The sequence below is a fragment of the Melospiza melodia genome, chromosome 21 (assembly GCF_035770615.1).
Source record: "Melospiza melodia melodia isolate bMelMel2 chromosome 21, bMelMel2.pri, whole genome shotgun sequence".
Classification (NCBI taxonomy): Eukaryota; Metazoa; Chordata; class Aves; order Passeriformes; family Passerellidae; genus Melospiza; species Melospiza melodia.
Window position 1 is genome coordinate 14,217,581 of NC_086214.1, and position 13,016 is coordinate 14,230,596.

General features: G+C 56.6%; 1 protein-coding gene across 8 annotated transcripts in view; it reads left to right on the top strand.

Moving 5' to 3' along the window:
• Window positions 1-13,016, top strand: part of RAP1GAP2 (RAP1 GTPase activating protein 2) — a 52,441-nt gene that overhangs the window by 35,443 nt on the left and 3,982 nt on the right. For 4 of the 8 annotated variants that reach the window (XM_063174118.1, XM_063174123.1, XM_063174124.1 and 1 more), the window contains 20 exons: window positions 176-220; window positions 646-678; window positions 986-1,195; window positions 1,596-1,699; window positions 2,180-2,258; window positions 2,614-2,667; window positions 2,922-3,005; window positions 3,866-3,966; window positions 4,588-4,717; window positions 4,911-5,066; window positions 5,545-5,616; window positions 6,015-6,101; window positions 6,310-6,444; window positions 9,213-9,350; window positions 9,443-9,561; window positions 9,693-9,806; window positions 10,266-10,383; window positions 10,886-11,012; window positions 12,168-12,247; window positions 12,424-12,459. In XM_063174118.1, coding sequence (XP_063030188.1) covers window positions 176-220; window positions 646-678; window positions 986-1,195; window positions 1,596-1,699; window positions 2,180-2,258; window positions 2,614-2,667; window positions 2,922-3,005; window positions 3,866-3,966; window positions 4,588-4,717; window positions 4,911-5,066; window positions 5,545-5,616; window positions 6,015-6,101; window positions 6,310-6,444; window positions 9,213-9,350; window positions 9,443-9,561; window positions 9,693-9,806; window positions 10,266-10,383; window positions 10,886-11,012; window positions 12,168-12,247; window positions 12,424-12,432 — 1,995 coding nt within the window. In that variant the 3' untranslated portion in view covers window positions 12,433-12,459. The remainder of the gene's footprint in view (window positions 1-175; window positions 221-645; window positions 679-985; window positions 1,196-1,595; window positions 1,700-2,179; window positions 2,259-2,613; window positions 2,668-2,921; window positions 3,006-3,865; window positions 3,967-4,587; window positions 4,718-4,910; window positions 5,067-5,544; window positions 5,617-6,014; window positions 6,102-6,309; window positions 6,445-9,212; window positions 9,351-9,442; window positions 9,562-9,692; window positions 9,807-10,265; window positions 10,384-10,885; window positions 11,013-12,167; window positions 12,248-12,423; window positions 12,460-13,016) is intronic. The other 4 variants (XM_063174119.1, XM_063174126.1, XM_063174120.1 and 1 more) reach the window with 3 other exon arrangements.

Sequence of the window (13,016 nt, forward strand, 5' to 3'; positions counted from 1 at the left end):
GGGGTGTTTGCCCCAGCACAGCCCCTGAGGGCAGAGGGCCTGTCCCAGGAACAGACCTCACCTTCCAGCCACTTGGATTGGAGTGATCTCCATGTAGCAAAATACCCTCATGCTGGTGGACTGACCCCCTGTGTGGGTCAAAGCATCTAAAATGCATTCATTTTGTTCCAAACAGGCACCAAAACTGGAAGAACAGAGGTCTGGAAGCCAAAAACACAAGGTTGGTTGATTTTTGTTTCCTGGGGGCATCTCTTCAAGTGTCCCCCCCATCTCGGAGGTTTATTGTGATTGTCAAAGACAGTCACTCACAGGGCTGGGAAGGATTTGGATGTTATCTAAAAACAAGGCACTGATTGAATTGCAGAGATGGGAGCATGGTGCCTGTAAATCCCTAATCCAGCTTTATGCCCAGCCCAGTGCAGGTCAGCTCCCAGCTGTGCAAAGGGGTTGGGGTTTGCCACTGCACTGGAAGTTGCACCAGTGGAGGAACTCCCTTTAGGCAGGGCTTAGCTTGCATTGGTGCCTTCCTGCAAGGGACCAGCAGGTGCTGGAGGCATTCCCTGGCTTGGGTGGGCAGGGCTGGGGTTTTAAGGGACAGCTGGGGGAGCAGATGGTCATGGATGATGTTTTGGTTCCTTTTTCCAGGAAGACTACATCCCGTACCCCAGCATCGATGAGGTGGGTGCCCTGAACCCCCTGAACACCTTCTGGTGAATGCCTTTCCAAAACTGCTGATGGCAGAGGAGTTGGTGGAGATTCTAAGAGGAACTTCATAAAGCATGTTCCTCCTCCCTACCTTTGTGGCTTTTCCTCAGTAGCATGTGCCCTCTTCTGTCACAGAGAAGAGGTTTCAGAGAGGGGCTGGACTTGTCCCTCCAGGGCTGGGGTCTGCTGCAGTAGAGGGGCAAAACATGGAGCAGTGAGCTCTGCATCCCACATCCACACCCCAATCCTGCCTGAGCCCTCGTGGCACATGTCTCTGCAGATCCTGGAGAAGGGCAGCCCATACCCACTGATCATCCTGCCCCAGTTTGGGGGGTACTGGATAGAAGACCCAGAAAACCTTGGCACGCCCACCTCATCTGACAGCAGCATCTGCGAGGAGGAGGAGGAAAACCTCAGCCCCAGCACCTATGGCTACAAGCTGGAGTGCAAGGGAGAGGCCAGAGCCTACCGCAAGCATTTCCTGGGGAAGGTGGGTTTCTCCACCCCACGGCCTCAACCCTTTGGCTGAGAAAACTCTCCGGTTGAGAGCAAAATGGCGAGTTTACAATTTCCCTCCTTGCAGGGAATGGAGCAGTGGTGGGTTCCCAGCATGGCAGTGATGGCCACACGTGTGGCTTTGCCCCAGCCCCACGGGCACAGGTCTCCTGTGACACCAATGGGGCTGTTGGCTCTGGGCCTCCTGCCCCTGGGGCTCAGCCAGACACGGGGCCTGTGGGGCAGCCCCTGCCCTCCTGCTCACAGCCCTGCTCCTGGCAAGGGGTGCGGGATGGGCGGTGGGCGGCTGTGGGGTGGCAGGTGAGTGGCCAGGCAGTGTCCTTGCCATCGGCGCGTTGCTTCCCGGCTGCTAACATGCTGTTTTCTATTTTTAGGATCATTTAAATTTCTACTGTACAGCCAGCAGCCTTGGAAATCTGATCCTTTCTGTTAAATGCGAGGAGACAGATGGCACAGAATATTTAAGGGTTATACTCAGGTACAGAAAAAAAAAATCTTTGTTTAACAAAATATTCTCTCTTTGTGAGTCCCTGGTTCTGTTTCTACAGCAGGTGCTTGGGCTGGACTGGCAGCATGTGGAGGGGTCTGGGTGGGATGGGAGGCAGTGGCAGCATCCCTGTGTTTCTGTGCTGAGACTGCCTAAACGTGATAATGAACATGAGACTTTGATCTGTCACTAAACCTGCTGGAACTGAACATAAACCTCTGGGGTTTAATCCTCCCTGGGATAACACCAGTCACTTCTCTCACTATCCCTCCATAAGCTGACAGGACTCAGCATGTCTGAACCATTGTGTCATTTCCCTCGAACTATGAATATTTTAAGAGATGAGAAGACAAATCGAGCCTTTGCTCACTAACCAGGCCCAACAAATGCAGCACAACTGTGTTTCCCAACAGCGGGTGCTGCTTTGCTGTAGACACTCTGACATCTGTGTGCTCGTTGTTTCTTTGCCAGGTCTAAAGTGAAGACATTGCATGAAAGGATCCCATTGGCAGGATTCAGCAAACTCCCGAGTATCCCCCAGATTGCAAAGGTGAATTTTCTGGCTTGGCTGGAACTCGTGCAGCAAAGCCTGTGCCAGGCAGTGCTGGGCAGTGCTGGGCAGTGTTGGGCAGCAGTGCCTGGGCTCTCAGGTCAAGGGGCACTTGGGTGGTGCTGTTGTTTTCCTGCAAGGAGAGCAAGGGGCTCTCCTTTGACACGGAGGGACCTGGGACCTGGCTTGCTGCATCCTCAGTCGGGGCTAGCCAGGCCATGGGGCATCCCCAATGGTGGATGTGAAGTGGGGAGCTCCTGCCATTGGAGACTGTATTTGTCTTCTTTATAAGACATTGATGGCTGAAGTTTTGGCCCAGGACCTGGCACTCACTGCTCCTTCCCCTTGCCCACAGGCCTTCTGTGACGATGCCTCTGGGCTGAAGTTTAACCCGGTTCTCTACCCCAAGGTGAGCTAACTTGCCCAAGTTGGTTGTGTGTTCTGCAGGGACACTGAGAACCACACCTGGGCCACTGTTGAAAACTTTTAGCCTAATTATTTGGGAATTTGGCTTTTTTCCCCCTTCCACTCCCCTGATGCTGCCCAGCTGTTGTTGTACCCTGCTGCAGCTCTGGTGGGCTCTCCTCACCCCTCTCCATGGATCTTTTGGCCATCACATTTTGAACCACCAGACGAAACTATTGGCATTTTGCTTTCCTGCAGGCATCCCAGATGATAGTGTCCTATGATGAGCATGAGGTCAACAACACGTTCAAGTTTGGTGTGATCTATCAGAAGTTCAGGCAGGTGAGTTGTTCCCATGCTGCTTTCATGGAGCATGTCCCAGTGATCCCAGAGATGCACGTTTCAGGAGCACAGGCTCAACTCTGACCTTGGTTCTGCCACGTGCAGCACCTCGTGGCACTGGCTGTCCTCACTGACTGTGTTTCTCATTGCTCGGATGTTTACCCCACTCATTAAAAAATTATATGAATGAAAAGTCTCAGTATGGAAATCAGCCCACAAGCTGCTGTAGGGAAAAGCGGATGTGAAAATGGATTTTAGCAGGCATGGTATTTTAATCAGATATATGTTTAGACAGCTAAACAGCTACGTTTGTCTGGAGGGACTGTGGGCTCTGAAGAGAGGCGCTTACTGAAAGTGCTGTCATTAGCAGGGGGACTCTGGATGGGGAGTGCAGAACTCAGCCTCAGAACTCACTGAGAATTACTCTGACAGGCACTCTACGTATTGCATTTTGTGTTGGATTGAGTGACTCGTGCAAGGCTGTAATTAGGGTCTCATTGTTTTGAAATACAGCAAGCAGGAGATGACTAGGGATTTTTCAACAGAGGATTCACTTCTGGTTTGGTATTTCCTGGACATTGTCCTAAGGCCCTGCTGGGGCTCAGAGGAGGCTCTCAGCAGCTTTGCCCTGGGCTGTGCTGGGTGCTGAGCGGGCTGTGCAGCCCGTGGATGGTGCTGGTGGGGAGTGTGGTGGTGCCAGCCGGGGAGCAGAGGTGGGGAGCAGCCTGTGGCTGTGCAGGACACCAGGGAACAAGGTGCTGGTCAGACCCCAGGGACACCATGGCTGGAGCTGGAGGTGGCAGGGGATTGGACAGGCGGGGAAATTGGGGCTGTCAGCACATGCACCCTGTGTTTTGTAGACACAAGAGGAGGAGCTGTTTGGCAATAATGAAGAGAGCACTGCCTTCAAGAACTTCTTAAGTTTTCTGGGAGACACCATAACTCTCCAGGACTTCAAAGGGTAAGTTAAATAAAAAGGATGATTTTACAAATACATTAACAAGAGACCATGTCATATGTAAAAATATCTATGTGTGAGAACAGAAGTCATCTCGCTCTTGAGCGGGATGTGCGGAGCAGAAGCAAATATAGTTTTGGCTTGTTTTTCAAGGCTGGGGGAGTTAAAAAAAATTAGAGCTGCCAAGAGAGAAAAATTTCTTTTCCTGCAGCTTTGAGGTTGTGATAAAATCTGGCTATATTCAGCCGTAGATGGAAGGCAGTCTGTGGCAATGTGCTGTGCCGGGCGTCGCGGCTCAGCCACGGGTGCCTCCGGGCAGTCCCACCGTGCAGGCAGAGACCCCGCTGCTGGTGAGGGATGGGGAGGCCATGGCTCGTGCCCATGGCCGTGGTCAGCCCTGCTGACCAGCCCTGCCTTGTGTGCACCCTGTATTTCAGGCTGGTGACAGCGATGGCTGGTTGCAGCACATGACGCACGGTTTGTTCTTTCCCGTTTGCTCGCTGCTAGATAAAGATAAATGAGCTGGGCTCTTCATCAGCCTGTCCCCTGACAGCCGCTGGTGCTCCCTGTGAAGCTTTCAATTAGCATCTCTGAGCTTCTCTCTGCCTTTCCCTTGATCTCCAGTTTTCGAGGAGGCCTGGATGTCAGCCATGGGCAGACGGGAGTGGAGTCTGTGTACACGGTGTTCAGGGACAGGGAGATAATGTTTCATGTCTCCACCAAGCTGCCTTTTACCGAAGGAGACACACAACAAGTAAGAGAGACGTGGCTGCTTGCTCAGAGGGGTCTGAGTGGGGATGCCCTGATGCTGCCCAGTGCTGTGGGCCCTGCTGAGCCCTGGCCCGTGGGATGGGGCTGCTTGGCTCCACGGCACGGGACTGGCACTTGCTGCTGCAGGAGCAGAGCTGCCTGGTTTTACTGACCCAATGTTCTCCCTGCTGGTTTAGCTCCAGAGGAAGAGGCACATTGGCAACGACATAGTGGCAATTATCTTCCAAGAGGAGAACACCCCATTCGTGCCAGACATGATTGCCTCCAACTTCCTGCATGCCTATATCGTGGTGCAGGTGGAGAACCCCGAGGCAGACAATACAGCATACAAGGTGAAGGCAGTCCCAGTGTCACCCACACAGTTTTGCTTCAGCATCTTTTGACAGGGGCATGGAGTGACAGGACGAGGGGGAATGGCTTCCCACTTGCAAAAGTAGGGTTAGATTAGAGATTAGCAGGAAATTCTTCCCTCTGAGGGTGGTGAGCCCCAGCACAGGCTGCCCAGGGCACTTGCCCTGTGCTCAGTGATGCAGTCAGTGTTAGGCCTGGTGGGGATTTGTACCTGTGTGCTGAGCACACACACGTGTGCACACAGGTATGTTATGTATGCACTGTGACAGAATGTGTGTGTATACAGACAGTAGTACATGAAATACATGTTTGTGAAATAGCTCATTTGTTAAAGAGTTTTGATGATCCTGAGCATTTGAATGTGCCTTGGAACAGTCTGACATATCACCTGGGTGTAGGTGGCACAGACCCTGTTATCCTGCTGCACCCCTGGGAATAACACGTCTCTTGGCTCCCCAGGTGTCAGTCACAGCCCGGGAAGATGTTCCCTCCTTTGGCCCGCCCCTGCCGAGCCCGCCGGTGTTCCAGAAGGTAGGGGCTGCCAGGGAAGCGTGTTCCAAGCTGTAGAAATGTAGATGTGCGTGTCCGAGGTGTGTCCACGCACACTGGCTTGGGGAAAACAGGACTGCTGGAATTGACCTGCATTAGTTTTGGTTTCCATTGGGGCCCCTGGTGTTTATGGTAGGGTGAGTGGCCGTGCACCACAGCATGGCATTACTTGAGCAAGGCAGCAGCAGCAGCTCTGGTGCTGGGGCACTGTGTTGGTGCAGGCGAGCCCCTCAAACCCCCTGGGTTTCCACCAATGCTTCCACACCTGGAGGCACTGCCAGATGCTGAGAGCTTGGGTTTTGGGTTGGTACAGCTTGCTACCAGAGACACAGAGGGTCCCGAGCTGGAGGGTGTTTTGTGCCTTGGTTCTCTCCCCGCAGAGCCCCGAGTTCCGGGAGTTCCTGCTGACCAAGCTCATCAATGCTGAGAACGCCTGCTGCAAGTCCGACAAGTTTGCCAAGCTGGAGGTAACGCAGCCCCCGTGTCCCTGCCTGGGGCAGCTCTGGGGGCCGTGCCAGCCCTCCCCAGAGCCGCCTTTCCCTGCCGAGCTGGGTCGGTGCTGGCAGGCACGAGAGGCGCTGCCCATGGGTGGCTGTCCCCTCCAGAGGACGGGCTGGGCCGCGGGTCAGTGCCACTGCTCCTCCCGGGCCCTGGCTGAGCCCTGGCTCTCCCCAGGACCGGACACGGGCTGCCCTGCTGGACAACCTGCACGACGAGCTGCACGGGCACACGCAGACCATGCTGGGGCTGGGGCCCGAGGAGGACAAGATGGAGAATGGCGGTCACGGAGGCTTCCTGGAGTCTTTCAAGGTAAAGCCCTGCCCTTGCCAGCAGCAGGCCTGGAAGGCACCTGGGGCTGGCACAGTGCATGCTGGGGGACAAGAGATGTCCCCCGAGGGTAGGGTGGCTAGAGGAGGTTGGGGCAGCTGCCACCACTGCCTGCCCAGCCTGCCGAGTGCCCGAGCTGGTCCCGGTGGGAGCAAGCAAAAACTGGCACGGTGGCATTGTTGGGGAGTGTCCCCATTGGAGTGACTTCTCCAGAGCTCCTGAGCACTCTGTGCCAGTGTGCTGCAGCATTTCGTGTCCCCGGAGGGGTCTCAGTTCAGGCCCCTGCCACAGAGTGTGCCTGCAGCTGGGCTCTGCTGTGGCAGGACACGTCCTGCTCATGTTCTGGCTGCTGGCTGGCACTGCTGTGGGACAGGGTGCCGGAGGGGTGCCTGGGGCAGCTGCCACAGCAAGTGGGTGGTGGTCATTGTGCTTAAAACAGAAATAGCATGCTGGGTGTGGAGTGGGGAAGGGGTGCTGAGTGTGCCTGAGGGAGCCTGGGTGAGTGGGAGGGAAAGCAGGTGATGTGGGCTGGAGGAAAAGGAGTGGGTAAAGTGCTGTGGGGGAAACTCTGAGCAGACACTGGCAGCAGGGACAGTGGCTGGCTGGGCAGCAGGGACACCCTGGAGATGGAGGGGCAGCACCTGAGCGTGAGGGGTGAGCCGCTGCCAGGTGCCTGTGGTGCAGCTGCCCTGCAGCACGGAGGGGCTGGCGCTGGGTGGCTGTCACTGTCTGGGCAGGGGCCTGGCCTGCTGGGACAGTTCCTGCTGTTATCTCAGGCATGGCTGTGTCTGTAGCACAGAGAAGTGAGATGGTGAATGAGTACCCGGAGAATGGGGCTGGGGAGGAGGGTGCACAGCTCCCCAGACCCCGCTGCAGAGGCTCAGGTGTGTCTGTTCCAGTGTGAGACATGTAGGAAGGGCACAGTCAGTCGTACACCGCAGCGTTCACGTCAGGTCTCAGCGCTGAGTTTGGGCAGGGATGTTCTGGCCCACTGTGTGTGTGTGAGGAGACAGCCCGTGCTCTCTTGGCCTTGCAGGGAGTGCTGGGGTGGGAGGTGAGCCCCGTGGTCCATGTGGGGCGCCTCAGGCCCGCGCTGCTGGGCTGCCTGCTGGCTTACATCCTGCACCGCGTGCTCTGGGAGTGACGGGAGCACACATGGTAAAGGGTGGCTGCAGGGCTCACACCTGTCTCCATCACACAGGAGGGCTGCAGGGCTCACACCTGTCCCCATCACACAGGGAGGCTGCAGGGCTCACACCTGTCCCCTTGACAAAGGCTGCAGGGCTCACACCTGTCCCCATCACACAGGGAGGCTGCAGGGCTCACACCTGTCCCCTTGACAAAGGCTGCAGGGCTCACACCTGTCCCCATCACACAGGAGGGCTGCAGGGCTCACACCTGTCCCCATGGTAAAGGGCGGCTGCAGGGCTCACACCTGTCCCCATCACACAGGGAGGCTGCAGGGCTCACACCTGTCCCCACTGTACCTTTTTGCTCGCTGCCTTGCACCCACGACCCAGCCTACAGACCCATCCCCTTGGCCAGGGGACCAGTTCTCAGAGGTGAGCAGAGCTCAGTTCTGCTGGGCTCTGGGTGAGTGAGTGAGAGGTGCCTTTGCCTCTTGTGTGGGGAAAGGCGCCCCTCCTCAGGTTGGGCTGTTGGGGAACCCCACAGAGTTCCACAGCCCTGGACTGCAGGGTGGGAGTGCCTGTGGCTGCTGCTTTGCAGCAAAACAACTGATCACTTTTACCTAAGAACGACATCAAATTGTATGTCAATGCTGCTGACCCCAATAAATGCAGTCTGATGGACTCTTGCCTGATGTTCATTATTGGCTGGGCAGGAGGGGCTGCTGGGACTGTGGTCTGCAGCACTGCAGGCTCGGTGAGAGCTCAGGGCTGCGGTTCCTCTCACGCTGTGCAGGTCCCCCTGTGGCTCCATGAGCCCCAGAGCCAGCAGCAAACAGCCTGCATGCTGCAGATGCAGCGCTGGCACCCGGGGAATTTGGCCTGCCATGGCTCATTTACCCTTTAGCCTGGGCTGGGGTTCAGGGGCTGGAGCAGCCATGGCTGAGGGAATAGCTGAGAGGAGAATGGAGAAGGTTGCTGATGTGAGGAGTGAGGGAAGGGACGTGGAGTAATGAAGATCCACGGGAGCAGGGAGGGCCTGTGGCTGCCGTGGGGCCAGTGCTGCACAGCTCACCTCCAGGCCCTTCCAGAGGTGCATAAACCAAACCAGAAGCCACAGCAGGGGTTCAGGCTAAATGTATTCTCAAGCAGCAGCTTGCTGAAGAACAGAAGCACTTTCATGCGGCTGTGAAGCCTCCAGCTCAGGGGCTATTTTGAGTAGGCTGGAGAGGTGCAGGAGAGGTGCAAGAAAGGCAGGAGAGGATCCGTCCTCTCTGAGTCCAGGCAGAATTGTGGAGGGTGTGCACACAAACAAGGCTGATGGCTTGGCTGTGGTTCCCATTCCTGCTGAGGGGTCTGCGAGCTTGGCCTGGGCTTGGGGCTTGTGTCCGCATCTCCTGGTCCCAGAGATGGAGCCCTTGATATCACAGAGCGGTGGGGGAAAATCTGATCCTGTGGTGGCTGTGGGGCTCCCCAAGGGCAGCCGAGCTCAGCTGTGCTGCTGTTGGCGTGTGCTTGCTCTCGGGGAGGCACAGGGGGTGGCTCTCCCTTGTGCCCGGGGAGGAGTTCTGGGGACAGCACCCCCCTGGTGGTGACCTGCTATCCCTGTCCCCTCTGGCACAGAGAGCCATCCGGGTGCGCAGCCACTCCATGGAGACCATGGTGGGCAGCCAGAAGAAGCACCATGGCAGCGGCATCCCAGGCAGCCTCAGTGGGGGCATTGCCCACAACAGCGGCGAGGTGACCAAGACCACCTTCTCGGTGAGCATGTCCCCGTGTCCCTGTGTCCCTGCCTCCTCCCAGCCCTGCACAGCCCGAGGGGCTCTCAGACCCAGACTGTTCTCTGCTGCCAGCCCCCTGTCCCAGCTGTTGCTGCCAAGAACCAGTCCAGGAGCCCCATCAAGCGCCGCTCAGGGCTGTTCCCCCGCCTGCACACGACATCGGAGAGCCAGGTGGAGAGCAGGGCAAGGTGGTGAGTTTGTGGTGGTGCCTGTAGAGCCTCTGCCGCTCTCACAGTTTATAGCTGGTGTCAGGTAGTACAATTTGACCATCCTTTTAAAATCTCTTGTATAACTCCTGCAACTTGTCTCTTTGTGCCCTCAGCGACAGTGTTTCTGGAGCCCAGAAGACACCAGATTTGGGACATTCTTCCCAAGAGATGAAATCTGAAACCTCATCCAACCCCAGCTCCCCTGAAATATGCCCCAACAAAGACAGGTGAGCCAGGAGGAGCCCGTCCTCCTTCCACCACAGCTCAGCAGACGTCAAGGAATTTGTCAAACAAAACCATGTCTAAATTTCACTGTAAATAAGTTTGATATTAAGGGAGAAAAGATTCTGGTGGTTCTTGAGCCCAGCTCCTTTTTGGTTTTACAAAGAAGAGCAAAGAGCAGCGTTAGACCGAGGTTGCCCGAATCCTCAGGACGTGGAAGGCTGCTGTGCCTGTTCCTCCCTGCCAAGGCGAACTCAGCTCCACCTAGGGTTTCCAGCTGGCACCCACCCCGTGCCCTGTCCCACGCCTTTGGAGGTGGTTATGTGCTGAAGCATGCCAAAGGTTCTTTCCTGCGGCAGCACTGTCCTCCGGGGTGTGCAGGAGGGCCCGTCCCCGTCCCAGTCCCAGGGACACGCTGCCCTGGTGACAGCCACGCGCCCTTCCTTCGTTCCGCCTCTCTCTAGGCCTTTTATCAAGCTGAAAGAGAACGGGCGGTCGAACATCTCCCGTTCCTCCTCCAGCACCAGCAGCTTCAGCAGCACGGCGGGGGAGAGCGAGACCCTGGAGGAGTACGACAGCGTGGTGGGTACCAAGCCCTCCCCGTGGCCCGTTCCCCGCTCCCTGGGCTCCCTGCTGCCCCCAGGGCCCCGGGCTCTGAGCGGGATGTGCCTGCCGGCCCCCAGCTGCCTCCTCGCTGCTGAGGCGGAGGGGCTCAGCCCGTCCCTGGCTGTGGGAGGATGGTGTGTGCAGGCTGGTGTGCCTGGCAGGGCCCGGGCTGTTGTGGCTGCCCCATCCCTGCAGGTGTCTAAGGCCAGGTTGGACAGGGCTGGAGCAGCCTGGGCCGGTGGAAGGTGTCACTGCCCATGGCAGGGAGGGTCTGGTAGATGGTCTTTAAGGTCCCTTCCAAACCAAGAACCCAAACCATTCTGTGATTCCGCGGCACCCCAGCGAGCCTTGGAACACCCTGGGCACTGCTCGCTCTGCCCAGGCCAGTGTTTGCAGCGGGCCCGGGGGCAGTGGGGCGTTGGCAGGGTGCGCGGAGGGCCTGTGTGCAGGAGGAGCCATGTGCTGTGTGTGTGAGCAGGGGAGCCAGCCCTCCACGGCGTCACCGTTCAAGCAGGAGGTGTTTGTGTACAGCGCTTCGCCCGGCAGCGACAGCCCCGGCGCGGGGGCCGCGGCCACCCCCGTCATCATGAGCAGGAGCCCCACAGGTGGGTCAGGCCCGCGGGCGCCGGCTCTGCCTTCCCCTCCTGGAGCCGCCCAGAGCCACAGCCCCGGGTTCCTCTGGGGTGGTGCGGATGCAGGAGCCCCCTCCCAGCCTTGCCCCAGGGTGAAGCAGCAGCCGTGCCCACCATGGCAGGGCGGGCACCCACGGGTGTGGGGCAGCCCCATCGTGGCAGGGCTGCTCTGGACACATGGCCCCATGTGCTGTGGTTAGTTCCATGGGGAATTGGTTTCCTTCCTCAATTAGAGTGCAGAGGTGGCTCTTGCTGTGGCTTTGTTCCCTCTGTCTCCCCTGACAAGCATGTGCAGTAGTCGTGGAAACTCTGTCTCCAGAGGCTGAGCCATGACTCACAATTACTTAATTAACAATCAGCTTCCCGTGGTCTTGGCTCCATTCCTCTCGTGCCAACCCGCTCACCAGCTCCATCCATTTCAGCTGGATGATTTGCTCAATGAGGTGCAGCTCAGAAGGGCCAAACAGGCAGGAAAAGCTCTTTGCTGGCCCGTTCTGTGGTGAGGGTACAGTGAGACGGGATGGCCACAGCCACCCCTCGCCCACAAATCCCCATGGCTCTGGTTCCTTGAGCCACAGAGAGCCTGCCACAAGGCACCAGCAGCCACGCAGAGACACACTGTCAGCTGAGGAGCTGTTTCTGAAACAGCCGGGAAGCACAAATAGACCCAAACAGCTCAGTAACTGGGAGTGTCGCAGGCAAAATGGGACCATGGAGTGCAGGCAGGCTTTTTGTGTCTCAGCACCCACAGGTCCTCCTCCTTACTTCATAAGTGATTTTCTGAACCCTTAAACCAGCCCCTTTTAATGCTTGAAGTGTTTATTTTGTATTTTTCCTGCCAAGAACATGAAAATCCACCCATACATTATATGGATCAGTCATTCCTTGTAGCCTTTTCAGTGGCATTTCCAGGAGAAAGACTGTGAAATGTAATTAAGCCTCAATTTGTTCCATTGCAAACACTTAATGTACAGCTTTTGCCAAACATTCAGCCAAGGCAGACTAAATATTGGTAGCACTCCTGACAGCCTATTAAAGTGCCTAGCTGGGCGAGTGCAGCCAGTACTACAGCAAATATTTTTGTTCACAGTTTATTATTTTTGTTCTTTGTTTGTCCTCTCCCTCCAGCAGATCTAAAGAACAGAAATTCTCCAAGGTCCAACCTGAAGTTTCGCTTTGACAAGCTCAGCCATGGCAGCTCCAGCCTGGTAGGTGCCAGGGCTCTCTCTCACTGGTGGATGCTGCCAGCTGTGTCCTCCCTGCCTGGCATGGGCCTCTGGGCTCTGGGGGTGCCTCTGGGCCCATGGGGGAGAAAAGGGAAGGGATTTTGTGACTTCTTGCCCCTTTGTTTGCAACCCACCCTGTGTTCTGTTCTTTCTCATAGAGCCACTAGCAGGAGGAAGTCATGAACTTGTCACAGGTGAGTGTTGGTGTGTTTTGCTTTGTGCAAAAAGGCTGCTTGGGGGCCAGCTGTGTTCAGCTACCCACAGCTGCTCACTCTGCTTGTTATTGCTGTGGGATCCATGCTGTGCCTTGGAACACCCTGGATGCTGCTGTAGGTGAGGGAGGGACAGGGCAGGGATGCGTGGCAGTGTGCACCCAGCAGCGCTGCTGCTCCTGTCTGCAGCACCGTGCTCCTGCACCTGCTCCCAGGTCAGCCCAGCAGCCTGCAGTTTCCCCAGTTAACCTCTGTCAAACACTGGTGCCCATCTCCAGGTTTGCTGTGCTGTGCTCTGGGCACTGGGGTGGAAAGGCAGTGCAGGCCCTTACCCATTCCAAAAATCCAAGGGGAAACAGAAGATACACGAGATGGATTTCATGGGCAGAGGTAAAGGGAACTCAGTGGGATTTACCTGGGTTCCTTCTGTTCCACGGAATTAAGGGTGTCATTAGGAAGATCCAAACTGAGCAGAAGAGCCCATAGAACTTGAAATGAAAGAAAGTTATATTTCTGAAAGCATGGGTCTCAAAAGCTGG